Source organism: Lithobates pipiens, unplaced genomic scaffold, assembly GCF_037356315.1.
Source record: "Lithobates pipiens isolate NorthernLeopardFrog02 unplaced genomic scaffold, aLitPip1_a1.2 Scaffold_8, whole genome shotgun sequence".
Lineage (NCBI taxonomy): Eukaryota > Metazoa > Chordata > Amphibia > Anura > Ranidae > Lithobates > Lithobates pipiens.
In genome coordinates this window covers 7,204,865-7,230,981 of record NW_027507903.1, presented here as the reverse complement: position 1 = coordinate 7,230,981, position 26,117 = coordinate 7,204,865, and the positions used below count along the sequence as shown (strand labels likewise).

Genomic DNA, 26,117 nt, shown 5'->3' with positions numbered 1-26,117 from the left:
TACCTGTCTAGTACAGGATTCATAATCCAAGCAAGTTGATTATGGGCTTAGGTTTTTTTTTTTTTATTCATATCAAAAAAAAAAAAAATAATAACATTTAGGCCGCGTACACACGGGCGGACTGTCTGCCGAAACTAAGTTCGTCAAACAGTCCGCTCAAACTTTTGAATGAACGAACTTGCCCACACACGGCACTTTTTGAGCGGACTAAGTTCGTCGTACTAAGTCCACGCAACTTTTGAAATGAACGGACTCGCCCACACACGAGGACAGTCCGCTCATTTCGAGCGCGTGTCATGGTAGGCGGGGCCCGCGACGGAGACGTCGCTGGCTCCGCCGCCTGGAATGGACTTAAAGGGGAACCCCAACACTGAAAAAAATGGGCGTGGGGGTTCCCCCAAAGTCCACAACAGACCCTTGTCCGAGCACGCTACCCGGCCGGCCAGGAAAGGGGGGCGAGCGAGCGCGCCCCCCCTCCTGAGCCGTACCAGGCCGCGTGCCCTTAACATGGGGGGTGCCTTGGGGAAGGGGGGGGCCGCGCGCCCCCCCCACCCCAAAGCACCTTGTCCCCATGTTGATGAGGACAAGGGCCTCTTCCCGACAACCCTGGCCGTTGGTTGTCGGGGTCTGCGGGTGGGGGGCTTATCGGAATCCGGGAGCCCCCTTTAATAAGGGGGCCCCCGGATACCGGCCCCCCACCCTATGTGAATGAGTATGGGGTACAATGTACCCCTACCCATTCACCTGAAAAATAAAAGTACCCAAAAAAAAAACACAACACGCGAGATAAAATATTTTATTGCACAGCTCCGGGGGTCTTCCGTCTTCGGGGGTCTTCTCGCCAGACTCCTCCGCTATCTTCTTGTAGCTCTTTTGCTAGCGGAGGAGTCCGGCTTTCTTCCTCCCCGCCGCCGGCCTCTTCTCCCGACTTCGGGGGTCTTGTCCCCCTCTTCGGTTCTTCTGCCGGGCCACCGCGCCTTCTTATAGCTCTTTTGCAGGCGGTGGCCGGGTCTTCTGTCGCCGTCGCCTTCCGTTTTTCTTCTTCTTCTCCAGGAGATGTTGACACGTCGCTCTCTCCGGCCGGAATGCCAGAGCCGCGCTGCGCGGCCACTTATATAGTGACAATGGGGCGGTGTCACATGGTATATGTCACATGGGTTGGTCACATGGGTTGATGTCACATGGGGACTATGATATCGTAAGGGGGCGGGGTCACCATGTGACCAACCCATGTGACATATACCATGTGACACCGCCCCATTGTCACTATATAAGTGGCCGCGCAGCGCGGCTCTGGCATTCCGGCCGGAGAGAGCGACGTGTCAACATCTCCTGGAGAAGAAGAAGAAGAAGAAGAAGAAGAAGAAGAAGAAGAACGGAAGGCGACGGCGACAGAAGACCGGGCCACCGCCTGCAAAAGAGCCATAAGAAGGCGCGGTGGCCCAGCAGAAGAACCGAAGAGGGGCCCCCCCTTCCCCAAGGCACCCCCCATGTTGAGGGCACGCGGCCTGGTACGGCTCAGGAGGGGCGCCGGCCGGGTAGCGTGCTCGGACAAGGGTCTGTTGTGGACTTTGGGGGGACCCCCACGCCGATTTTTTTCGGCGTTGGAGTTCCCCTTTAAGTCCATACCAGGTGGCGGAGCCCGCGACGTCTCCTTCGCGGGCCCCGCCTACCTGGAGACGTGCTCGAAATGAGCAGACTTTTCTCCGGGCGGGAACAGTCCGCTCATTTCGAAAGTACAGCGGACTGGCCCACACACGGGCGGACTGTCCGCTGAAACCAAGTTTCAGCGAACAGTTTTACGGAAATTCCGTAAGACTTTGTTCGTCAAACAGTCCGCTGAAACTGTCCGCTGAAGCCCACACACGAGCGGACTGTCCGCTGAAACACTGTTCAGCGGACAAAGTTTGGCGAACAGTCCGCCCGTGTGTACGCGGCCTTAGAGATTTTTTTTGGGTGATTTTTAAGATTATATTCAAAATTTAAATTTTTTTTCTGAATTTTTCGGTATTCAGTAATAAACTATAATCAGTATTTTTTATTTCTAAAGATTCTCATTAACAGTTTGTCGTCCAGAATAGTTGTACCGTGAGTGGGAATACTGGTACGTTACGGCCTTCCTTTCTGAGCTCTGTGATTGGACACAGCACAAGTTTGGCAGCTGATTTCAGCCAATGATTTCAAGTCAGCTAATTGGTTGTGGCCAATCACACACACAGAGTGTTTTTTTTTTTGTTTTTTTTTACAAAAACACAGAACTCTGTGTACTGTGAACAGCGATCTAGCCATTTCTTTTCCCTGCAAAGCAGAGAGAAAAAAACAGCCAGATAGTTAAATAAAAGCAACACACATTACACATTGTTAGGCACACAATTAAACCTTTGATTGCTCCTAGATGTTAACCCCTTCCCAGCCAGTGTCATTAGTGCAGTAACTGTGTATAGTGTTATCACTGTATTAGTGTCATTATGGATGTCAGTCCGTGTACTCTCGAGCCCAGGGGCGGACTGACCATTTGGCCTCTCGGGCACTGCCCGAGGGCCCCCGGGCCAGTAGGGGGCCCCATCAGGATTGCCAGCCTCAGTAAAATCAGGGACATTATGTAAAAATTAGTTTTTTTTACATCTGTCTCTGAAATGTCCCTTACCGACATCCTTTTGGTCTAAAAATCCTGAGATTATAGCTGCCCCACCTCTCCAGTACCTTCTCAGCCAATAGAAACATGTCTGTGTATACTGTGTGTACATGTTTGTGTATACTGTGTGGCCCCATAATCTGATTGCCCGGGGGCCCCCAAGAGTTGTCAGTCTGCCCCTGTTCGAGTCAGTATCAGCAAGCACCAGATTGTCCATCACAGTATAAATTGCTGATCAACGCCATTACAGTAGAGTGTCTTAGTTGCAAAAAATCTATCTATACACACACAGCTATATATAGGGTGTGTGTGTGTGTGTGTGTGTGTGTGTGTGTGTGTGTCTCAATGAATGTCAGTGTGTCATGGCCAAAATTGTTGGCACCCCAGACATTTTTCCAGAAAATCAAGTATTTCTCACAGAAAAGTATTGCAGTAACACACATTTTGCTATACACATGTTTATTCCATTTGTGTGTATTTGAACAAAACAAAAAAAAGGGAGGAAAAAAGCAAATTGGACATAATGTCACACACAACTCCAAAAATGGGCCGGTCAAAATTCTTGGCACCCTTAAATGAATATTTGGTTGCACACCCTTTGGAAAAAATAACTGAAATCAATCGCTTCCTATAACCATCAATAAGCTTCTTACACCTCTCACCTGGAATTTTGGACCGCTCTTCCTTTGCAAACTGCTCCAGGACTCTCTTATTGGAAGGGCGCCTTTTCCCAACAGCAATTTTAAGATCTCTCCACAGGTGGTCAATGGGATTTAGATCTGGACTCATTGCTGGCCACTTTAGAACTCTCCAGCGCTTTGGTGCCGTCCATTTCTGGGTGCTTTTTGACGGATGTTTGGGGTCATTGTCCTGCTGGAAGACCCAAGATCCCAGACGCAAACCCAGCTTTCTGACACCGGGCTCTACAGTGCGACCCAAAATCCTTTGGTAATCCTCAGATTTCATGATGCCTTGCACACATTCAAGGCACCCAGTGCCAGAGGCAGCAAAACAACCCCAAAACTTTATTGAACCTCCACCATATCTCACAGTAGGTACTGTGTTATTTTCTTTGTAGGCCTCATTACGTTTTTTCGGTAAACAGTAGAATGATGTGCTTTACCAAAAAGCTCGATCTTGGTCTCATCTGTCCACAAGACGTTTTCCCAGAAGGATTTTGGCTTACTCAAGTACATTTTGGCAAACTGTAGTGTTACTTTTTTAGGTCTCTGTGTCAGCAGTGGGGTCCTCCTGGGTCTCCTGCCATATCGCTTTATTTCATTTAAAATGTCGACGGATAGCTTGCGCCGACACTGATGCTCCCTGAGCCTGCAGGACAGCTTGAATTTCTTTGGAACTTGTTTGGGGGCTGCTTATCCACCATCCGGACTATCCTGCATTGCAACCTTTCATCAATTTTTCTCTTCCGTCCACGCCCAGAGAGATTAGCTACAGTGCCATGGGTTGCAAACTTCTTGATAATGTTGCGCACTGTGGACAAAGGCAAATCTAGATCTCCGGAGATGGACTTGTAACCTTGAGATTGTTGATATTTTTCTATAATTTTGGTTCTCAGACAGTTCTCTTCTCCTCTGTTGTCCATGCTTAATGTGGCACACACAGACACACAATGCAAAGACTAAGTGAAGTTCTCCCCTCTTTTATCTGCTTTCAGGTGTGATTTTTTATTTTTTTTATATTGCCCATACCTGTTACTTGCCCCAGGTGAGTTTAAAGGAGCATCACATGCTTGAAACAATCTTATTCAGGCTGGGTTCACACCGCTGCGGCAGCGAGAACCGGATGTGATTCGCACCGCACTGCAGTGCAAATCACATCGGATCTCTGTAGCGATGCGAGTTCAGCCATACAGATAGTATGGCTGAATTCGCATCGCACCCGGCCCAAACTCGCACAGGACCCTTTTTTTGGTCCGCAGCAGAATTGGATCGCATGGGGGTTCACACCATGTGATACGATTCCTGTCCGAGTTTGCAGATCGCACTGCGATATGCGAACTGATCTGTGGGTGTCATTAATGTTTCACTGACACTCCCAGCAGTTCGCATAGGGCAGTGTGAACTGCCGCCGGGAGGCATGCGATGCGGGAACCCGCCGCGGATTCGTGGCGTTTCCGCATCGCTCCAGTGTGAACCCAGCCTAAGCCACAATTTTGAAAGGATGGCAATAATTTTGACCAGCCCATTTTTAGATTTTTGTGTGACATTATGTCCAATTTGCTTTTTTTCCTCCCTTTTTTGTTTTGTTCCAATACACACAAATGGAATAAACATGTGTATAGCAAAACGCGTGTTACTGCAATACTTTTCTGTGAGAAATAGTTGATTTTTTTGGAAAAACTTCTGGGGTGCCAACAATTTTGTATTATATATATATATATATATATATATATATATATATATATACATACACACACATATAAATATGTATGTATATATATATATATATAAATATATATGTGTATATATACACAATTTTGGCCATAAGTGTGTGTGTGTGTGTGTGTGTGTGTGTGTGTGTGTGTGTGTGTTATTTATATAGATATATATACACACACACACACACACACACACAAATTATATACCGGTATACTGTATTTTTTGGTGTATAACACGGTTTCCCCCTGCAAATCTGCGTGTTATACAACAATATTTTTATTTATTTTTTACCAACGGGGGGTGGGGTTTCACCCATTGGAGGGGGGGGGGGGGGTGTCAGGCCGGCTGCCCCGCCTCTCCTGGCCCTGGGACAGAGCTTCCATACTTTAAAGTTAAGCAAACATTACTGCCAGCCCTTTCTCATACAACGCTCCTCCTGTGTCACTCTCAATGTAAATGGAAGCTTGTAATAACCCAAGTAACGCCGCTCGTTACGGCTGCTCTCTTCCTCCTGCTCCGCCTCCTCCTCAAGTGTATCTTTTGATTGGGAGGAGGAGAGAGGTCATGTGACCATCAGTGAAACAGAGGAGAGTCACATGACAGTGTCCACGAGAGAGCGGCGTCAATTGAGGTATATAGAAGCTTTGATTTACAATGAGAGTGACACAGGAGGAGTGGTGTATGAGAAGGGGCTGAGCAGGTAAAAAAACATAAACAAACTGCAGGTAGAATGGTCTATAGAGCCATTAAAATGGCACCTCTCAATAACAAAATACAGGCGCTCCCACAGACCTGGAACAAGCAAGAACTGACATGTGCACGTGTCTGACAGTTTTCTACAGATAATGACTAGATACAGAGTTATGTACCCTGAATGTCCACCAACAAGAATGGCTTTGCTAAAGGACAGTATTTTGTTTTTTCTTCATGTGGAGAGCAGTAGGGTAGGCCACAGATATATCAGGCACTGGATACAGTAAGGCAAGCCGCAGATATATCAGGCACTGGATATAGTAAGGCAGGACGCAGATATATTAGGCATTGGATACAGTAAGGCAGGCCACAGATATCATATCCGGCACTGGATACAGTAAGGCAGGCCACAGATATCATATCCGGCACTGGATACAGTAAGGCAGGCCACAGATATCATATCCGGCACTGGATACAGTAAGGCAGGCCACAGATATCATATCCGGCACTGGATACAGTAAGGCAGGCTGCAGATGATATATCCGGCACTGGATATAGCAAGGCAGGCTGCAGATGATATATCCGGCACTGGATACAGCAAGGCAGGCAGCAGATATCATATCCAGCACTGGATACAGTAAGGCAGGCCGCAGTTGATATAGCCGGCACTGGATATAGTAAGGCAGGCCGCAGATATCATCAGGCACTGGATATAGTAAGGCAGGCCGCAGATATCATATCCGGCACTGGATATAGTAAGGCAGGCCGCAGATATCATATCCGGCACTCTGGATATAGTAAGGCAGGCCGCAGATATCATATCCGGCACTCTGGATATAGTAAGGCAGGCCGCAGATATCATATCCGGCACTCTGGATATAGTAAGGCAGGCCGCAGATATCATATCCGGCACTCTGGATATAGTAAGGCAGGCCGCAGATATCATATCCGGCACTCTGGATATAGTAAGGCAGGCCGCAGATATCATATCCGGCACTCTGGATATAGTAAGGCAGGCCGCAGATATCATATCCGGCACTCTGGATATAGTAAGGCAGGCCGCAGATATCATATCCGGCACTCTGGATATAGTAAGGCAGGCCGCAGATATCATATCCGGCACTCTGGATATAGTAAGGCAGGCCGCAGATATCATATCCGGCACTCTGGATATAGTAAGGCAGGCCGCAGATATCATATCCGGCACTGGATACAGTAAGGCAGGCCGCAGATATCATATCCGGCACTCTGGATACAGTAAGGCAGGCCGCAGATATCATATCCGGCACTCTGGATACAGTAAGGCAGGCTGCAGATATCATATCCAGGACTGGATACAGTAAGGCAGGCCGCAGATATCATATCTGGCACTTGATACAGTTTACAGCACCAACACTCACCCACAACAGATTCAATCTGAGAATCGCAATGACTTCCAGAATCTCCACCTCGTCCTGGATCCGCAGGATGTACTGCAGCCTCCCCGCTGGACACCGAGACCTGAGAGACAGATAAGGGCATTGACTCAATTCCACAGACATGGCTAATTTGTAGGAATAAGCCACTATTATCTATTAAAAAAGTGTGAGGTACAAAAAAAAAAAAACCCAAGAAAGATCCCTACTCACCTCTATGCTGTAGCCTCGCTGTGATGCTGCAGCTGTCCCCCGTTGACACTAAGTCTTAAAACTGAGCGATCAAATGACCACTGATCACTCACTTACTAGCTCTGAGCAGAGAGCAGTAATTTGTCAGCCACCAGGTTTGGGGGTTCTAACGAATTCTCTAGCAACAAATACTGATTGTTACTTTGTTACTTGTAAACAAAAGTGCCAGAAAAATCCTGGGGGTCAAGTGTTAAAAAGATGTACCTTTTTTAACACCATAGTCAATTTATTTACACTACAATGAATGAGCTGAAAATACACTAATTACCAAAAGTATTGGGACACCTGCCTTTACACACACATGAACTTTAATGGCATCCCAGTCTTAGTCCGTAGGGTTCAATATTGAGTTGGCCCGCCCTTTGCAGCTATAACAGCTTCACCTCTTCAGGGAAGGCTTTCCACAAGGTTTAGGAGTGTGTCTATGGGGATGTTTGACCATTCTTCCAGAAGTGCATTTGTGAGATCAGGCACTGGATGTTGGATGAGAATGCCTGGCTTGCTTTCTCCGCTCAAAATTCATCCCAAAGGTGTTCTATCGGGTTTAAGTCAGGACTCTGTGCAGGCCAGTCACGGTCCTCCCCCCCAAACTCGCTCATCCATGTCTTTATGGACCTTGCTTTGTGCACATGTGCACAGTCATGTTGGAACAGGAAGAGGCCGTCCCCAAACTGTTCCCACAAAGTTGGGAGCAGGAAATTGTCCAAAATGTCTTGGTACGCTGACACCTTAAGAGTTTGCTTCACAGGAAATAAAAGGGACCAAGCCCGAACCTTGAAAACCAACCCCACACCATAATCCTCCCTCCACCAATGTTTGGCCCAGTGCACAAAGCAAGGTCCATAAAGATATGGATGAGCGAGTTTCGGGTGGAGGAACTTGACTGGCCTGCACCGAGTCCTGACCTCAACCTGATAGAAAACCTTTGGGATGAATTTTGAGCGGAGACTGCGAGCCGAGCCCTCTCGTCCAACATCACTGCCTGACCTGCAAAGGCTGGGCCAACTCAATATTGAACCCTGCGGACTAAGAATGGGATGCCATTAAAGTTCATGTGCGTGTAAAGGCAGGTGTTCCAATACTTTTGGTAATATAGTGCATTTCGAAACAAAACGATGCCAGCTGTTTTTAAACTGCCAACCCTTTGGCAGTTTTGGTGTCTGTGCGGTTTTATCCATAAGCTAGGATGACAGACAGCTGCTCACTGACACTGAAGTTTTTACAGTTTAAACCAAGTCCTCCCACTGACACCAATGATGGGGCACTATTCCTCCCACTGACACAAATGATGGGGCACTATTCCTCCCACTGACACCAATGATGGGGCACTATTCCTCCCACTGACACCAATGATGGGGCACTATTCCTCCCACTAATGATCGGACACTATTCCTCCCACTGACACCAATGATGGGGCACAATTCCTCCCACTAATGATTGGACACTATTCCTCCCACTGACACCAATGATGGGGCACAATTCCTCCCACTGACACCAATGATGGGGCACAATTCCTCCCACTGACACCAATGATGGGGCACAATTCCTCCCACTGACACCAATGATGGGGCACTATTCCTCCCACTAATGATGGGGCACTATTCCTCCCACTAATGATGGGGCACTATTCCTCCCACTGACACCAATGATGGGGACACTATTCCTCCCACTGACACCAATGATCGGACACTATTCCTCCCACTGACACCAATGATGGGGCACTATTCCTCCCACTGACACCAATGATGGGGCTCTATTCCTCCCACTGACACCAATGATGGGGCTCTATTCCTCCCACTGACACCAATGATGGGGCTCTATTCCTCCCACTGACACCAATGATGGGGCTCTATTCCTCCCACTGACACCAATGATGGGGCTCTATTCCTCCCACTGACACCAATGATGGGGCTCTATTCCTCCCACTGACACCAATGATGGGGCTCTATTCCTCCCACTGACCCCAATGATGGGGCACTATTCCTCCCACTGACCCCAATGATGGGGCACTATTCCTCCCACTGACCCCAATGATGGGGCACTATTCCTCCCACTGACACCAATGATGGGGCTCTATTCCTCCCACTGACACCAATGATGGGGCTCTATTCCTCCCACTGACACCAATGATGGGGCTCTATTCCTCCCACTGACACCAATGATGGGGCATTATTCCCCCCACTAATGATGGGACACTATTCCTCCCACTGACATCAATGATGGGGCACTATACCTCTCACTGACACCAATGATGGGGCACTATTCCTCCCACTGACACCAACAATCGGGCACTATTCCTCCCACTGACACCAATGATGCGGCACTATTTTAACCACGGACACCAATGATGGAGCACTAGTCCTCTCACTGACACCAATGATGGGGCATTATTCCTCCCACTGACACCAATGATACATTGTAGTAAAGTGTAATTTCTTCAGTGTTGTCACATGAAAAGATATAAATATTTACAAAAACGTGAGGGGTGTACTGACTTTTGTGATACTGGAGGAGAATTTGTTCCATCTCTGTGCATCACCTGAGGCCAGTCACATCGCTGGGTATATGGAAGGGTTTCCAACCAGCTTAAGCTGTGAAAATGAAAGCTGGCAGCCGATTTGTTACCGTGCACAGCTGATCCAGTCTTGGTAACTTCTCTTCATTATTTTAGGGCTTTTCATAGCAGAGCGGATAGATATTGTATCTGTGATATGAGTGGGTGGAGAATTTCTAAAGGACCCCATTTTCAGCTGACTTTTCAAGCCACGCTTCCCTGCTCTAGAAAATGGTTCAAAATACACAACAGTGGATGTGGCATGGCCCAGCGCTCAGTACCAACTGCTGCCATTAGTATCCTCTGACATAGTGAAGATACCCACTCACGTTATCCTGTGGATCTCCGCCGCTCTCTGTGCCAAGGTTCACTGCTGCCAAGGAGCCGAAGATCCCAAAGGACTGTTCTGGAAATACATAGACATGATTTACCCACTCAGGATGTCAGTAAGCAATGGGCATGGTATGGCTGGCAAACACAAGAACAATCCTTAACCACTTGCTTACCAGGCACCTAAACCCCCCCCTCCTGCCCAGACCAAAATGTCAGCTTTTATGGCCGTCACTCTTTGAATGACAATTGAGCGGTCATACAACACTGTACCCAAATTACATTTTTATAATTTTTTTCCTCACAAATAGAGATTTCTTTTGGTGATATTTGATCACCTCTGGGTTTTTATTTCTTGTTAAAAAAACAAATTGTAAAAAAAAAAAAAAAAAAAAAAAAAAATTATATACAAAATCGTTTTTATATTTTGTTAGTAAATTTTGTAAGCAGGTAGTTTCTCCTTCATTGATAAACGCTGATGAGGCTGCACTGATGGGCACAGATAGGGTGACACTGATGGGCGGCACTGAACGCTGGCACTGATAGGTGAAACTGATATGCAGCACTGATTGGCACCACTGGTGGGCATTGATAGGTGGCACTTGTGGGAACCCGATTGCTGGCACTTACGTACTGTGGGTACTGATTGGTGGGCACTGATTCTTGGCACTGGCAGGTGGCACATATGAGGCTCTTCCTTTTCAGGTACCGATGTCCCTTCAAACAGAAGCCGTTGATCGTTTTTTTCTCTCCTCGCGCTGTCATCGTGAGAAGGAAAAAAAAAAAACAATTACCAATCCGCTGTTCTCTGTTTACATCACATGATCAGATGTCATTGGCTGACAGCTGATCACATGGTAAGGGGCCGGGATTGGCCCTTGACTCGGATCTGTGATCACCTGAGTCTTACTGACTCGGGTGATCACAGCACTTGCCCTTCACGGGGGGGCTTGGCGAGCCTGCAAAAGGCAGGACGTCAATAGGACGTCCTCCCAGCAAAGCAGATCCACGCTGTAGCCGTCATTCGGCTATAGCACGCTTCTGAAGAGGTTAAAGTGTTACTAAACCCACAATAGTAAAATCAGTGTGTACAAGCATGCTTGTTATGCTCACTGTGGAGCCTAAAGGGTTAATCATCCACACTGTGTAAAAAGGCTGTTTGATCCTGTCTTCTCTGCCCTTCACCTTCTTCCAGTGTCTCCAACTCATCTCCAGGTATTATAGAGGAAAGGCGCCAAGCTGCACATGCTCAGTTTGGTGTGTATTGCTAAAGAGGTTTTTTTTTTTTCTTGGGAGAGTGCATGTAAACAGCACAGGGACAATCAGCACTGTCCAGACAGATGGTCAGGGGTCCTGCAGTCTTATAGGACAGTGAGGGCAGAATGAAAACTCCTCCTACATGCTTTAACCAGTGCTCGGCCAGACACTGAGAAGTCACAAGAGCTGACCGTAAAGATGGGAACACAGATGGCTTGAAATTCTGTCAGTTCAGCAGGGCCGAACAATTTTCAATCTCTTTTCTGAAGATATCCAGCATTGGACGAAACGCAGGAAGGGTGGAGCTTCTGGCCGATGATGTCCTCTCACTTTGATTGAGTATAGGGTGCGAAGGAGCTGGTTAACCGAGACAAGGCTAACTTTGGATCGAGCTCAGCCAGTGGTAAGGCAGGCTAGTATCATGTGGCATTTCATTTATTAGCAGGGATTACAGGAGGAAGCCAAATCAAAGACTGTGCAGATTAGGGGAAGGAAACTTCCTGAGGGTTGGACCGATCAGGGAGAGAAAGCCAAATTGATGGTTGATGGGATTGGAGAAGGAAGACAACTGATGGCTGATGGGATTGGAGAAGGAAGACAACTGATGGCTGATGGGATTGGAGAAGGAAGACAATTGAGGGCTGATGGGATTGGAGAAGGAAGACAATTGAGGGCTGATGGGATTGGAGAAGGAAGACAAATGAGGGCTGATGGGATTGGAGAAGGAAGACAAATGAGGGCTGATGGGATTGGAGAAGGAAGACAAATGAGGGCTGATGGGATTGGAGAAGGAAGACAAATGAGGGCTGATGGGATTGGAGAAGGAAGACAAATGAGGGCTGATGGGATTGGAGAAGGAAGACAAATGAGGGCTGATGGGATTGGAGAAGGAAGACAAATGAGGGCTGATGGGATTGGAGAAGGAAGACAATTGAGGGCTGATGGGATTGGAGAAGGAAGACAAATGAGGGCTGATGGGATTGGAGAAGGAAGACAAATGAGGGCTGATGGGATTGGAGAAGGAAGACAAATGAGAGCTGATGGGATTGGAGAAGGAAGACAAATGAGAGCTGATGGGATTGGAGAAGGAAGACAATTGAGGGCTGGTGGGATTGGAGAAGGAAGACAATTGAGGGCTGGTGGGATTGGAGAAGGAAGCCAAACAAGGACTGGAGAGATTGTGGGGGGGGGGGGGAGCCATTCAAAGTCTAGAGAGATCAGAGGAGGAAGCCGATCCTGATCTTCAAAAATTATAGGAAGCCAATCGAAAGCTGTTGCAAATTAGGAGATGAAAGCCAACTGAGGGCTGGAGAGATTAAACAAGACAGCCAATCCTGGGATAAGGAGATTAGAGGAGCAAGACAATCGATGATTGGGGAGATTAGAGTGAGGAAGTCTGGTAAAATCAATCTCCCAAGACGCATTTAAAAAACCAAAAGCAACTTTTTTTTTTTCTTTTCTTTTTATTATTTACACAATGTATCTGTTGCACAACATTTTGGGCTTTCCTGTAAGGATACCAAATGGGAAAGTGAATAGTTCACATTTAGGGCTACATTTATAAAGGAATTGTATGGTGAGGAGTAAATACTGTGGTGTCCAGTGGAGACCAGATAACGATATCCACTTTATGCTAGAATTAGGTCCCTTAGACTTTAGATTCACTTTAAAGGATTAAAGGATTAGGGTTAGGATTAAAAAAATAAATAAATCACAAAATCAAAAACAAAGGCCATTCTTGAAACCGTAAAATAAAACTGATAAACTATCTGCAAAAATGCCATTTAAACTTTACGTAATAGCAAAATTCCAATGTTCCTTTAAAAGTTGAAGGTGCTCACCATTCTTCATTTCCACATTAGACCACACATTGGCATTTAACGCCTGTACTATTCGGGTAACACCGACGGACTCGGGGAAATCATCTGCAGCAAGAAAGAATAAAAGTTTGAACAATTCCTGAAACTTTCTCGGCAGAAGATAAATTTCCAGTTCATGAGTCGATTACCATCTTCATCTGGCAGCTCCTCCGGGTTCAGCTCCACCAGCTCAAACCCGTGTTGTATACACCACTCCTGTGCCGTCTGCCGACTCACACCTGCAATATGAACTCAGTATTACTGTACGGAGGTATATACAGTCATGGCCAAAAATATTTGCACCCCTGCATTTCTGTCATATAATGCACCACTGAGCCTATCAAATTGTTGCAATTAGAAACGTTTAGGCATTCTCATGTTCATTTCTTTTGTTTGCATTGGTAGAACACAAAAAAGTGGAGAAACAAAAAGCCAAAAAGGAGAAAAATTATTGGCACCCTTAATTTAATAATTAGGTAGCACACCACTTAGAAAAAAAATAACTGAAATCAATAGTTTCCTGTAACCATCAATGAGTTTATTTACACCTCTCTACTGGAATTTCGGACCATTCTTCTTTTGCCAACTGCTCCGGGTCTCTCTGATTGGAAGGGTTCCTTTTCCCAACTTCTGTTTTGAGATCTCTCCACAGGTGCTCGATGGGATTTAGATCTGGACTCATTGCTGGCCAGTTCAGTACTCCAGCGCTTTTTTGTCTTAACTGGTTTACGACCACCCCATAGCAGATTTACTGCTACAGGATGGCCGCTCTGTGCAGAATCACATATACATACATTATTATATATATACATACACACACACACATACATATACATATATATATATATATATATATATATATATATATATATATATATATATATATATATATATATATATATATATATATGTGTGTGTGTGTATATATATATATATGTATATGTATATGTATATATATATGTGTATATGTATATATATATATATATATATATATATATATATATATATATATATATATATATATATATATATATACACATATACATACACACATACATACATATATACACACACACGTCGCTGACCCCGCCACCTGGTATGGACTTAAAGGGGAACCCCAACGCCGGAAAAAAATCGGCGTGGGGGTCCCCCCAGGTCCACATCAGACCCTTGTCCGAGCACGCTACCCGGCCGGCCAGGAAAGGGGGGGGGGGTGAGCGAGCGCGCCCCCCTCCTCCTGAGCCGTACCAGGCCGTGTGCCCTCAACATGGGGGGTGCCTTGGGGAAGGGGGGGCCGCACGGCCCCCCCACCCCAAAGCACCTTGTCCCCATGTTGAGGACAAGGGCCTCTTCCCGACAACCATGGCCGTTGGTTGTCGGGGTCTGCGGGCGGGGGGCTTATCGGAATCCGGGAGCCCCCTTTAATAAGGGGGCCCCCGGATACCGGCCCCCCACCCTATGTGAATGAGTATGGGGTACAATGTACCCCTACCCATTCACCTGTGAAAAAAAGTACAAAAAAAAACACAACACAAGGGTAAAAATAGTTTATTGCACAGCTCCGGGGGTCTTCTCGCCGGACTCCTCCGCTATCTTCTGCTAGCTCTTTTGCTAGCGGAGGAGCCCGGCTTTCTTCCTCGCCGCCGGCCTCTTCTTCCGACTTTAGGGGTCTTGTCCCCCTCTTCGGTTCTGCTGCCGGGCCACCGCGCCTTCTTATAGCTCTTTTACAGGCGGTGGCCCGGTCTTCTGTCGTCGTCGCCGCCTTCTGTTCTTCTCTTCAGATGTTGACTCGTCGCTCCCTCTGCTCACAATGGCTCCAACGCGACGCGCGGCGACTTATATAGGGACATCACCGGATGATGTCCCCGCCCATTATGGTGTCACAGTCCCAGAGGATGCTGGGACTGTGACATCATAATAGGCAGGGACATCATCCGGCGATGTGCCTATATAAGTCGCAGCGCGCCCAGTCCCCGTCATTGTGAGCGGAGGGAGCGACAAGTCAACATCTGAACAGAAGGTGACGACGACAGCGACGACAGAAGACCGGGCCACTGCCTGTAAAAGAGCTATAAGAAGAACCGAAGAGGGGGACAAGACCCCCGAAGTCGGAAGAAGAGGGTGGCGGTGAGGAAGAAAGCCGGGCTCCTCCGCTAGTAAAAGAGCTAGAGAAGATAGCGGAGGAGTCCGGCGAGAAGACCCCCGAAGACGGAAGACCCCCGGAGCTGTGCAATAAACTATTTTTACCCTTGTGTTGTGTTTTTTTTTGTACTTTTTTTCACAGGTGAATGGGTAGGGGTACATTGTACCCCATACTCATTCACATAGGGTGGGGGGCCGGTATCCGGGGGCCCCCTTATTAAAGGGGGCTCCCGGATTCCGATAAGCCCCCCGCCCGCAGACCCCGACAACCAACGGCCAGGGTTGTCGGGAAGAGGCCCTTGTCCTCATCAACATGGGGACAAGGTGCTTTGGGGTGGGGGGGCCGCGCGCCCCCCCCCTTCCCTAAGGCACCCCCCATGTTGAGGGCACGCGGCCTGGTACGGCTCAGGACGGGGGGGGGGTTCTCGCTCGTCCCCCCTTTCCTGGCCGGCCGGGTAGCGTGCTCGGACAAGGGTCTGATGTGGACCTGGGGGGACCCCCACGTCGATTTTGTTTCTGCGTTGGGGTTCCCCTTTAAGTCCATACCAGGTGGCGGGGCCAGCGACGTCTCCTTCGCGGGCCCCGCCTACCTGGAGACGGGCTCGAAATGAGCGGACTTTCCTCTGTGCGTGTGGGCGAGTCCGTTCATTTTAAAAGTACGGCGGATAGTACGGCGGACTTAGTACGCCGTTTTAGTCCGCTGAAAAAGTGTCATGTGTGGGCAAGTAGCCCGTTTCGAAAGTCCGCCGGATAGTCGGCTACGTGTGTACGCGGCATTAGATGTCCGATTTGTCTGCCGCAATATCGTAGTCCCGCTATAAGTCACTGATCACCATCATTACTAGTAAAAAAAATAAAAATATTTAAAATATCACATAGTTTATAGACACTTTAACCCTTTAAATTTCACATTTTTCAAGGAGTTAGCGTGACTCAAAATGTGCGCTACCAAACGGTGGAGCAGAACGTCACAGGGATAAACACACAAACCAATCAATATACTTATTGTGATTGGGATTTTTTTTAATCAAATATATGTAGCAGAATACATATTGGCCTAAACTGATGAAGAGATTTGATTTTGTTTTAATTTTTCTTATTGGATATGTTGTAACCCTTTCTAGAACCATGGGGAAGCTTCCAGATGTAGTGGGTGAAGTCTAGGAGGAGCTGCTTGGTATATTTATATTGATGAGGGCCCCAGCCAATCCCCAGCAAATGGGCTAGCGAGGGGCAGGCCACTTCATAAAAAGGCATGAGTCATGCCAGCAGGGGCAGTCGGGTGGAAGATGGAGATGGAGTGCTGAGGAGGCTGTTGGTGGCCCTTGAGGGTGCCCCCCTAATCAAGGGGTTGCGACCTCAGACCTGGGGCTCGGGTTTTGGAAGGATCCCCTACAACACACAGAGGAACCCCTTCCTGGAGGCAAGGAGAGGAGAGCGGGTGCAGGTCAGCACGTCTGGGAGATCTCCTGGGAAGTCAGACGGGTGGGCTGGGGAGTGGTCAGTCTGGGAGGCCTGTGGAGAAGTTTGAAGTCAAGTGGTCATCCCATAATTTCCAATTCCCACCCATGTTCTAATCCCTTAATACATAACAAAAAAACAAAACAAAGCAATGGACTGTTTTCCGACTCTGAGGTGACTGTGAAAATTCAGTGTGCCTGGCTCAGCAGGGTGGGGAATTCGGTTCTACCTGCGGCTCCTTAGAGGGTATGCGACAAGTAGATGGACATGGAGGTAATTGAATGTAAACGGAAACATGTCTGTTTACATCCACCCGCCTTACATGGAGTGTCCATCCAGATCCACCTAAAAAAATAAAAAATAAAAATGGACAAGCGGATCTGAACTACACTGACATGTGAAAGGGGCCATTGGAATGCAATAAAAACACAACTGTGATAACAATACACAGAGGTATTTCATTTAGAAAAAATAGAATTACAAACAAGCAGTAAGCAATGATAGTGGAGGAGGAAGCCGTGGTGAACCTGTGTCTAAAGACATTGGACCAGAAGAATACCTTGAAGGAGAAGTATGAAAAGTAGAGATGAAGTTGTACACATAGAAAGGGTTACATGGCATGGCAAGGGTGGCATGCCTGGATACACTACAAGTGGGAAAACGTAGGACGCTGCCAGGTAATGAACACGCAAACAGAAGAGTCTTACCAGTATCAGAAGCCCGGTCACACACCAAGATCATGACATCTAGCATCCAATCTTCCAGCAAAGGAAGCCATGGAGACACCGTCTCCAGACCAGATTTCTGTCAGGAAATATGACAAAGTTAAAGCAGAACCCCACCCAAACAGCTTAATACACAGCTACAATTCTGTTAAACCATTCTTATGTCTCTCACATCCTTTCCACAAAGCACAGCCAGGATGTGGACACCCCAATCACTAATGAAACTTCTCGTGTCCCCTGCCTGCTCTCTGGAAGTGGGTGATCTGCATTGATCTGTGATCTGCTCTACTATATACTGCTTAAGCCAGCCTTTGTCAACCTTTTAAACCTGAAGGAACCCTCGATATGTCTCAGGGAACGCCTGCTATATTCAAAGCTCATAGTACATTAGTGTGTTGGTCAGTGGGAAGAAGTCCACTTACATTTGAGGTAATTAGGAAGCTCCCCTTACAGAGAGCTAAAAAGATCAATAGTATCTGTGGTTACTTAGAAATTGCTTATTGCTCGAGGAACCCCTAGCAACCTCTAGAGCAGGGGTGTCAGACTCAATTTAATCATGGGCCGCATCAGCAGTATGGTTGACCTCAAAAGGCAGATTGTATCTGTAAGACTTTACATCTACTCCTATTCAAGAGTAAGCTACGTATAGGGTGCAGGGTTTAATGGCTAGCTGTGTACAGGGTTCAGGGGCGCACCGTGTACAGGGTTCAGGGGCGCACCGTGTACAGGGTTCAGGGGCGCACCGTGTACAGAGTACAGGGTTCAGGGGCGTACAGGGTTCAGGGGCGTACAGGGTTCAGGGGCGTACAGGGTTCAGGGGCCCCCCGCGTACAGGGTTCAGGGGCCCCCCGCGTACAGGGTTCAGGGGCCCCCCGCGTACAGGGTTCAGGGGCCCCCCGCGTACAGGGTTCAGGGGCCCCCCGCGTACAGGGTTCAGGGGCCCCCCGCGTACAGGGTTCAGGGGCCCCCCGCGTACAGGGTTCAGGGGCCCCCCGCGTACAGGGTTCAGGGGCCCCCCGCGTACAGGGTTCAGGGGCCCCCCGCGTACAGGGTTCAGGGGCCCACCGCGTACAGGGTTCAGGAGCCCACCGCGTACAGGGTTCAGGAGCCCACCGTGTACAGGGTTCAGGAGCCCACCGTGTACAGGGTTCAGGAGCCCACCGTGTACAGGGTTCAGGAGCCCACCGTGTACAGGGTTCAGGAGTGCACCGTGTTCAGAGTACAGGGTTCGGGAGTGTGCTATGCACAATGTGCAACACCAACCCCTAAAAGCTTCCTTGCATCTCTACTCTCTCCTACTTCTCCCTGTGTAGGCGGTTCTCTCCACTACCCATGTATTAGTCTCTGTTATGCCTCCCTGTGCAGGTGGCGATGCCTTGTAAAGAGATCATTCTCACTGTCACATTCTGGAGAGCTGTCCTCGCCATGAGGCCTCCATTACATCTGGAAGCCACTGAAAGCAAAGAATTGTCTTGTAAACACAGAAGGCTTCTGCGTTTACAAGTGACAGAGGGAAGCCGGAGGGTGGAATGGAGGTCTGCCATGTTATTTCTGCAAAACTGAATTAGTGGGCCACATGACAAGGTCTGATGGCCCGGATTTGTGCTCTGGAGGAGAACCCTGGGTCAGAAAGGCTGGTGTAAACAGTTGTGTCCCCCCCTCCCAGTGCCTGAAAACAGGATACAAGGGCAATACTGGGCAATGCAATCTAACTGGCTCACAGCACATTCTTTGCCACTTTCAACTGTGTGAGAGACTATAGAGACATAATGTAAAGGAATATTCCAAGCAGTTTATTATTATTATTATTATAATGATTTCATATCGTGACTGCAAGGTGTCGCTAAAAATCTGTCTTATAACATTGAGCTTCTAATATACAATTTCGGCATCACTAATATTATAGCCCTCTGGTTGCTAAGAAAATGCAGGACCCAGTGAAAGCAACAACTTTGGCGATTCTCCAATCACGGGACTCGGTCTGAGCCAGGCTACTGAAATAACATTCACTTCCAATTATAAAAGGTTCAGATTTTCAACAAGAGATATTTATATTGGAAGCTACTCTGCAGCAAACATGTAAAAACAAGAGAGAAAACGATGGCTGGAATCCGATTGCTAGGCTTGTATATTTTATATCTCATTCATATTTAGGCTTCTGTTTACTGTTAGATATATACGCCCACCGGCCACTTTATTAGGAACAGTGCATCCGGAATGTATTCACAGCGCTTCACTTTTTCCACATTTTGATATGTTACAAGTCTTATTCCAAAATTGATTAAATTCATTATTTTCCTCAAAATTCTACAAACAATCCCCCATAATGACAACGTGAAAGAAGTTTGTTTAAAATCTTTGTAAATTTATTTAAAAAATCCTATGTACATAAGTATTCACACCCTTTGCCATGACACTCAAAATTGAATTAAGGTGCCTCCTGTTTCCACTGATCATCCTTGAGATGTTTCTACAACTTGATTGGAGTCCACCTGTGGTAGATTCAGCTGATTGGACATGATTTGGAAAGGCACACACCTGTCTATAAAAGGTCCCAGCAAAAGAGCGCAAAGACAGCGCAGAGCGAGAGGGAGGGGAAGGGAGAGCGCAGAGCGAGCGAGGGGGAGGGGAAGGGACAGCACAGAGCGAGCGAGCGGGAGGGAGGGGAAGGGAGAGCGCAGAGCGAGCGAGGGGGAGGGTAAGGGAGAGCGCAGAGCGAGCGAGGGGGAGGGTAAGGGAGAGCGCAGAGCGAGCGAGGGGGAGGGTAAGGGAGAGCGCAGAGCGAGCGAGGGGGAGGGTAAGGGAGAGCGCAGAGCGAGCGAGGGGGAGGGTAAGGGAGAGCGCAGAGCGAGCGAGGGGGAGGGTAAGGGAGAGCGCAGAGCGAGCGAGGGGGAGGGTAAGGGAGAGCGCAGAGCGAGCGAGGGGGAGGGTAAGGGAGAGCGCAGAGCGAGCGAGGGGGAGGGTAAGGGAGAGCGCAGAGCGAGCGAGGGGGAGGGTAAGGGACAGCGCAGAGCGAGCGGGAGGGTAAGGGAGAGCGCAGAGCGAGCGTGGGGGAGGGTAAGGGACAGCGCAGAGAGAGCGAGGGGGAGGGTAAGGGACAGCGCAGAGCGAGCGTGGGGGAGGGTAAGGGAGAGCGCAGAGCGAGCGTGGGGGAGGGTAAGGGAGAGCGCAGAGCGAGCGTGGGGGAGGGTAAGGGAGAGCGCAGAGCGAGCGTGGGGGAGGGTAAGGGAGAGCGCAGAGCGAGCGTGGGGGAGGGAAAGGGACAGCGCAGAGCGAGCGAGCGGGAGGGGAAGGGACAGCGCCGAGCGAGCGAGCGGGAGGGGAAGGGACAGCGCCGAGCGAGCGAGCGGGAGGGGAAGGGACAGCGCCGAGCGAGCGAGCGGGAGGGGAAGGGACAGCGCCGAGCGAGCGAGCGGGAGGGGAAGGGACAGCGCCGAGCGAGCGAGCGGGAGGGGAAGGGACAGCGCCGAGCGAGCGAGCGGGAGGGGAAGGGACAGCGCCGAGCGAGCGAGCGGGAGGGGAAGGGACAGCGCCGAGCGAGCGGGAGAGGAAGGGACAGCGCCGAGCGAGCGGGAGGGGAAGGGACAGCGCCGAGCGAGCGGGAGGGGAAGGGACAGCGCCGAGCGAGCGGGAGGGGAAGGGACAGCACCGAGCGAGCGGGAGGGGAAGGGACAGCGCCGAGCGAGCGGGAGGGGAAGGGACAGCGCCGAGCGAGCGGGAGGGGAAGGGACAGCGCCGAGCGAGCGGGAGGGGAAGGGACAGCGCCGAGCGAGCGGGAGGGGAAGGGACAGCGCCGAGCGAGCGGGAGGGGAAGGGACAGCGCCGAGCGAGCGGGAGGGGAAGGGACAGCGCCGAGCGAGCGGGAGGGGAAGGGACAGCGCCGAGCGAGCGGGAGGGGAAGGGACAGCGCCGAGCGAGCGAGCGGGAGGGAGGGGAAGGGACAGCGCCGAGCGAGCGAGCGGGAGGGGAAGGGACAGCGCCGAGCGAGCGAGCGGGAGGGGAAGGGACAGCGCCGAGCGAGCGAGCGGGAGGGGAAGGGACAGCGCCGAGCGAGCGGGAAGGAGGGGAAGGGACAGCGCAGAGCGAGCGGGAAGGAGGGGAAGGGACAGCGCAGAGCGAGCGGGAAGGAGGGAGGGGAAGGGACAGCGCAGAGCGAGCAGGAGGGAGGGAGGGGAAGGGACAGCGCAGAGCAAGAGGGAGGGAGGGGAAGGGACAGCGCAGAGCAAGAGGGAGGGAGGGGAAGGGACAGCGCAGAGAGAGGAGGAGGAACAGTGCAGCGCAGAGAGAGAGGAGGAGGAACATCGCAGAGAGAGAGAGGAGGAGGAACAGCGCAGAGAGGAGAAGAACCAGAGGGGAGAAGGACCGGCAGAGGGAGAAGATGTTGCCAGAGGAAGAAGAAGATTAATAAAATACGTGTGTTTATTTTCACCTAGCTTTGGGGGGGTGGATTCCAGGCCCTGCCCACAGACTTTTGACAACCAAAAACAAGGGTTGTCGGGAAGAGGTCCTTGTCCTCATCAACATGGAAACAAGGTGCTTTGGGGTGGTGGGGGGTTGAGGGTATTTGGTCTGATATGGTCCGGGGGGGGGGCTTTCTTGTTACCCCCCCCCTTTCCTGACCTTACATGCTGCGTGCTCGGATAGGGGTCTGGTATGGATCTTGGGAGGACCCCCACGCAATTTCTGCATCGTTGGAAAGAGGAGGTGAGTATTTCTGTGAGTTCAGTTTCACTTAAAAAAAAATTCTATCCCGGTATAAAAGACGACATCAGACTGTCATTTTAATCTGGTCCTGTACATATTTGTATCTTATATCCACCATAAACACTTACCACTGTGCTGTCAAAGTATACAACGAAGGCCTGGACAGACTCTGCTACCCGAGCGGTCACCTGGGTTGTGCTGGGTACGATGCAGAGATTTACAATGGCTGTGTAGTACTTGTTGTCTATCCTCCAGGGGTAATGCCGCACACCCTCCGTCTCCTGTACAAGAGCGGGAAGCTGGTCTGTGCCGATGATTTCTTCAAGAGAAAAAAAAAACAAAACAAAAATGTATTATGTGTTAGTTTAACCTTTTTGCTGCCAGAGCCATTTTTGCACATACAGTATCTCACAAAAGTACACCCCTCACACTTCTGTAAATCTTTTCTTCTATCTTTTCATGTGACAACACTGAAGAAATGACACTTGTCTACAATGTAAAGTAGTGAGTGTACAGCTTGTATAACAGTGTACATTTCCTGTCCCCTCAAAATAACTCAACACACAGCCATTAATGTCTAAACCGCTGGCAACAAAAGTCAGTACACCCCTAAGTGAAAATGTCCAAATTGGGCCCAAAGTGTCAATGTTTTTTATGTGGCTGCCATTATTTTCCAGCACTGCCTTAACCCTCTTGTTGCACGAATCTGGCCAAAATGAGAAGTAAAAATTTCTTGCTTAGAATAAAAAGTATCACGATTCTTGCAACGTAAAATCTTTCACATTATACAAAAAAAAAAATTGCATTAAAAGAGTACTGCGCAAATAAAGTGTGACATAAAATATTGCAACATCCACCATCTTATTCTCTAGGTGTCTTCAAAATTTTATATATATATATATATATATATATATAATATATATATATATATATATATATATATATATATATGTTTGGGGGTTCCAAGTAATTTTCTAGAAAAAAACAATGATTTTAACTTGAAACCATCAAATGTCAGAAAAAGGTTTAGTGTTTAAAGTTTTTCACTTACACACAAAGTCTATTTCATTGACAAATTGTTACAATGTTTATACCCAAGTTCAACTTATAAAGAATGTTGTGATTCTTGGAAGACTGCCCATTTTCTCTTCCTTTTCATTTGAAGGCTGTGGCTTCTGAAGAGCAGAGAGAATTCTTTGGCATAGGAAAGAATTGTGAAACACTTTAGTCAAGATCGCGATCTTGCCGATTAATTTTGCAGCTCTACCTATTGCGCATGGAGTTCACCAGAGCTTCACAGGTTGCCACTGGAGTCCTCTTCCCTCCTCCTCCTCCATGACAATATCACTGATCCGGCCGTTTGCTGGGCAGGAAGTCGAGTCAGGATAAAATGGCTGCCACTTGTCTCTATGACCTTAAAAGCGCCCCCCCCCCTCCCTCTGTGCTCGTGGGCAGAAGCGAAAACATACGTAAGTCACACCCACATATGTAAACGGAATTCAAATCACACATGTGAGATATCGCACGATCGTTAGAGCGAGAGCAATAATTCTAGTGCGTGTGTGTGTGTGTGTGCATACATATATATATATATATATACACACACACAAACACATCCCCAAGTACTGTAGTTGGTCACCATTCCACAAGCGTTTTTAAAGCATGACGTGTTAGGTATCCATTTGCTCGGTGTAACATCAGCTTTCACATTATCCAAAATAATTGGGGTAACTATGTGTTTTTTTTTTTTTTTATTCATTAAAATTTATTTTTCCCAAAAAAATTACATTTGAAAGACCACTGTACAAATACTGTGCAATATAAAATATTGCAACAATCGCCATATTATTCTCTGCAAAAAAAAAAAAAACACTATAAAATTTATATATAAGTTTGGGAGTTCTGAGTAGTTTTCTAGCACAAAACACTGATTTAAACTTGTAAACAAAAGTTCCAGAATGGCCCGGTCTTGCCTGCAGATAAAAATAAATAAAAATAAAGTGTGCAGCTCCCCCCCGCCCCCAATACTTACCAAGCCTGATCTTGATCCAGTGTTGTGCACGAGAGCAGCTGCTCTCCCGAGTCTCTTCTATCTCATTGGCTCCTGCTGAGGTCAATCAGAGCCAGTGAGATGGGAGCGGGGGGGCAGAGCTGAGCCAGTTGTGTGTGTCAATGGATAAACAGAGCTGTCTCGGGGGCAAGCATGCATAGCCAGCAGCTGCTATGGAGGTACCATAGTAGCTGCCCCAAGCCCTGGCAGGGGACAAGAGAAGACGAGGATTAGGACTGCTCTGTGCAAAACATAATACGGAGTAGGGATGTATTGTACTTTTTTTAATTTTTATTTAATTTTACTTTAGTATCACTTTAGCCACTTCCGGACTGCCCCTACATGTATACTGCGGCAGGGCGGCCCTCCTGTGCGTGATTTCGTGCACGGGTCTGGGGCACACACGTGCACCGCCGGCGTCCTGCTGCGATTGGACATAGCAGGAGCCGATCATTCTCAGAAGCAGAAACAAGGATCTCCATTTTCCCCCAGTCAAACCACTTTCCCCACAGTTAGAAAGCACTCCCTAGGGACACATTTAACCCTTTGACTGCCTCCTTTCCGTGTCATTTTTACAGAGACAGTGCACTTTTTATTTTTAGCACTGATCATTGTATTGGTGTCACTGGTCCAAAAAGAGGCAGATTTGTCCATTGCCAATGTCGTAGTCCAAATTATATTATATATGGTTGGTTTGCACAAAAGTTATTGTATCTGCAAACTATGGGATATATTTATGGAAGTGTGTGTGTGTGTGTGTGTGTGTGTGTGTGTGTGTGTGTGTGTGTGTGTATATATATATATATATATATATATATATATATATATATATATACACACATACATAAACATACATACACACACACACACACACAATTCCATAAATATATCCCATAGTTTGAAGATACAATAACTTTTGTGCAAACCAACCAATATACACTTATAGGGATTTTTTTTTTTTAACAAAAAACATGTAGCAGAATACACATTGATTCCTTACATTTTTTTAATTGGATGTTTTATTGCAGAAAGTAAAAAAAAAAAATGTCTTTTTTTTTCAAAATTGTTGGCCTGTTTTTGTTTGGTAGCACAATAAAAAAAAAAAAAAAAAAAAAAAAAAAAAAAAAAAAAAAAAATCGCAGAGGTGATCAAATACCACCTAAAGAAAGCTCTATTTCTGTTTAGTTTAAAAAAAAAGGGTCATTATTTTATTTGGGTACAGCGTCGCACGACTGCGCAATTGTCAAAGCGACGCAGCACCATTTCGCAAAAAAGGGTCTTGTCATGAATGGGGGGGGGGGTAAAACCTTCCGGGCTGAAGTGGTTACGGTAAGATCATAAGCCCCTAATCAGATCTCTGTTTACACCATGTGATCTCTTAAATTGATAGAACACAATACGATTGTCTCCATGAACAGACTATTTTAGCGCTGCAAAATAACCAATAGCTTTCCGCCCTGGTTGATTGACTTGGTTTGATCACACCTGCTGATCACCTATCAATCGGACAGTAAAATGAAAGCATGTATGGATACTATTAGCATGTATTTGAGTTAGGGACCTTAGATTGTAAGCTCCTTGGGGGCAGTGACTGATGTGAAGGTACAATATACTGTAATGTAAAGCACCATGTATATCGTC

At 47.9% G+C, this 26,117-nt stretch overlaps 1 protein-coding gene across 2 annotated transcripts in view; it reads right to left on the bottom strand.

Annotated features, from left to right (window-relative positions):
* The window catches only part of AAGAB (alpha and gamma adaptin binding protein), a 56,675-nt gene that overhangs the window by 11,384 nt on the left and 19,174 nt on the right, over positions 1 to 26,117 (bottom strand). For both annotated transcript variants that reach the window (XM_077473235.1, XM_077473236.1), the window contains exons 2-7: positions 22,555 to 22,745; positions 17,705 to 17,801; positions 13,544 to 13,633; positions 13,377 to 13,460; positions 10,278 to 10,354; positions 7,128 to 7,227 (exon numbers count right to left, since the gene is read on the bottom strand). In XM_077473235.1, coding sequence (XP_077329361.1) covers positions 7,128 to 7,227; positions 10,278 to 10,354; positions 13,377 to 13,460; positions 13,544 to 13,633; positions 17,705 to 17,801; positions 22,555 to 22,745 — 639 coding nt within the window. The remainder of the gene's footprint in view (positions 1 to 7,127; positions 7,228 to 10,277; positions 10,355 to 13,376; positions 13,461 to 13,543; positions 13,634 to 17,704; positions 17,802 to 22,554; positions 22,746 to 26,117) is intronic.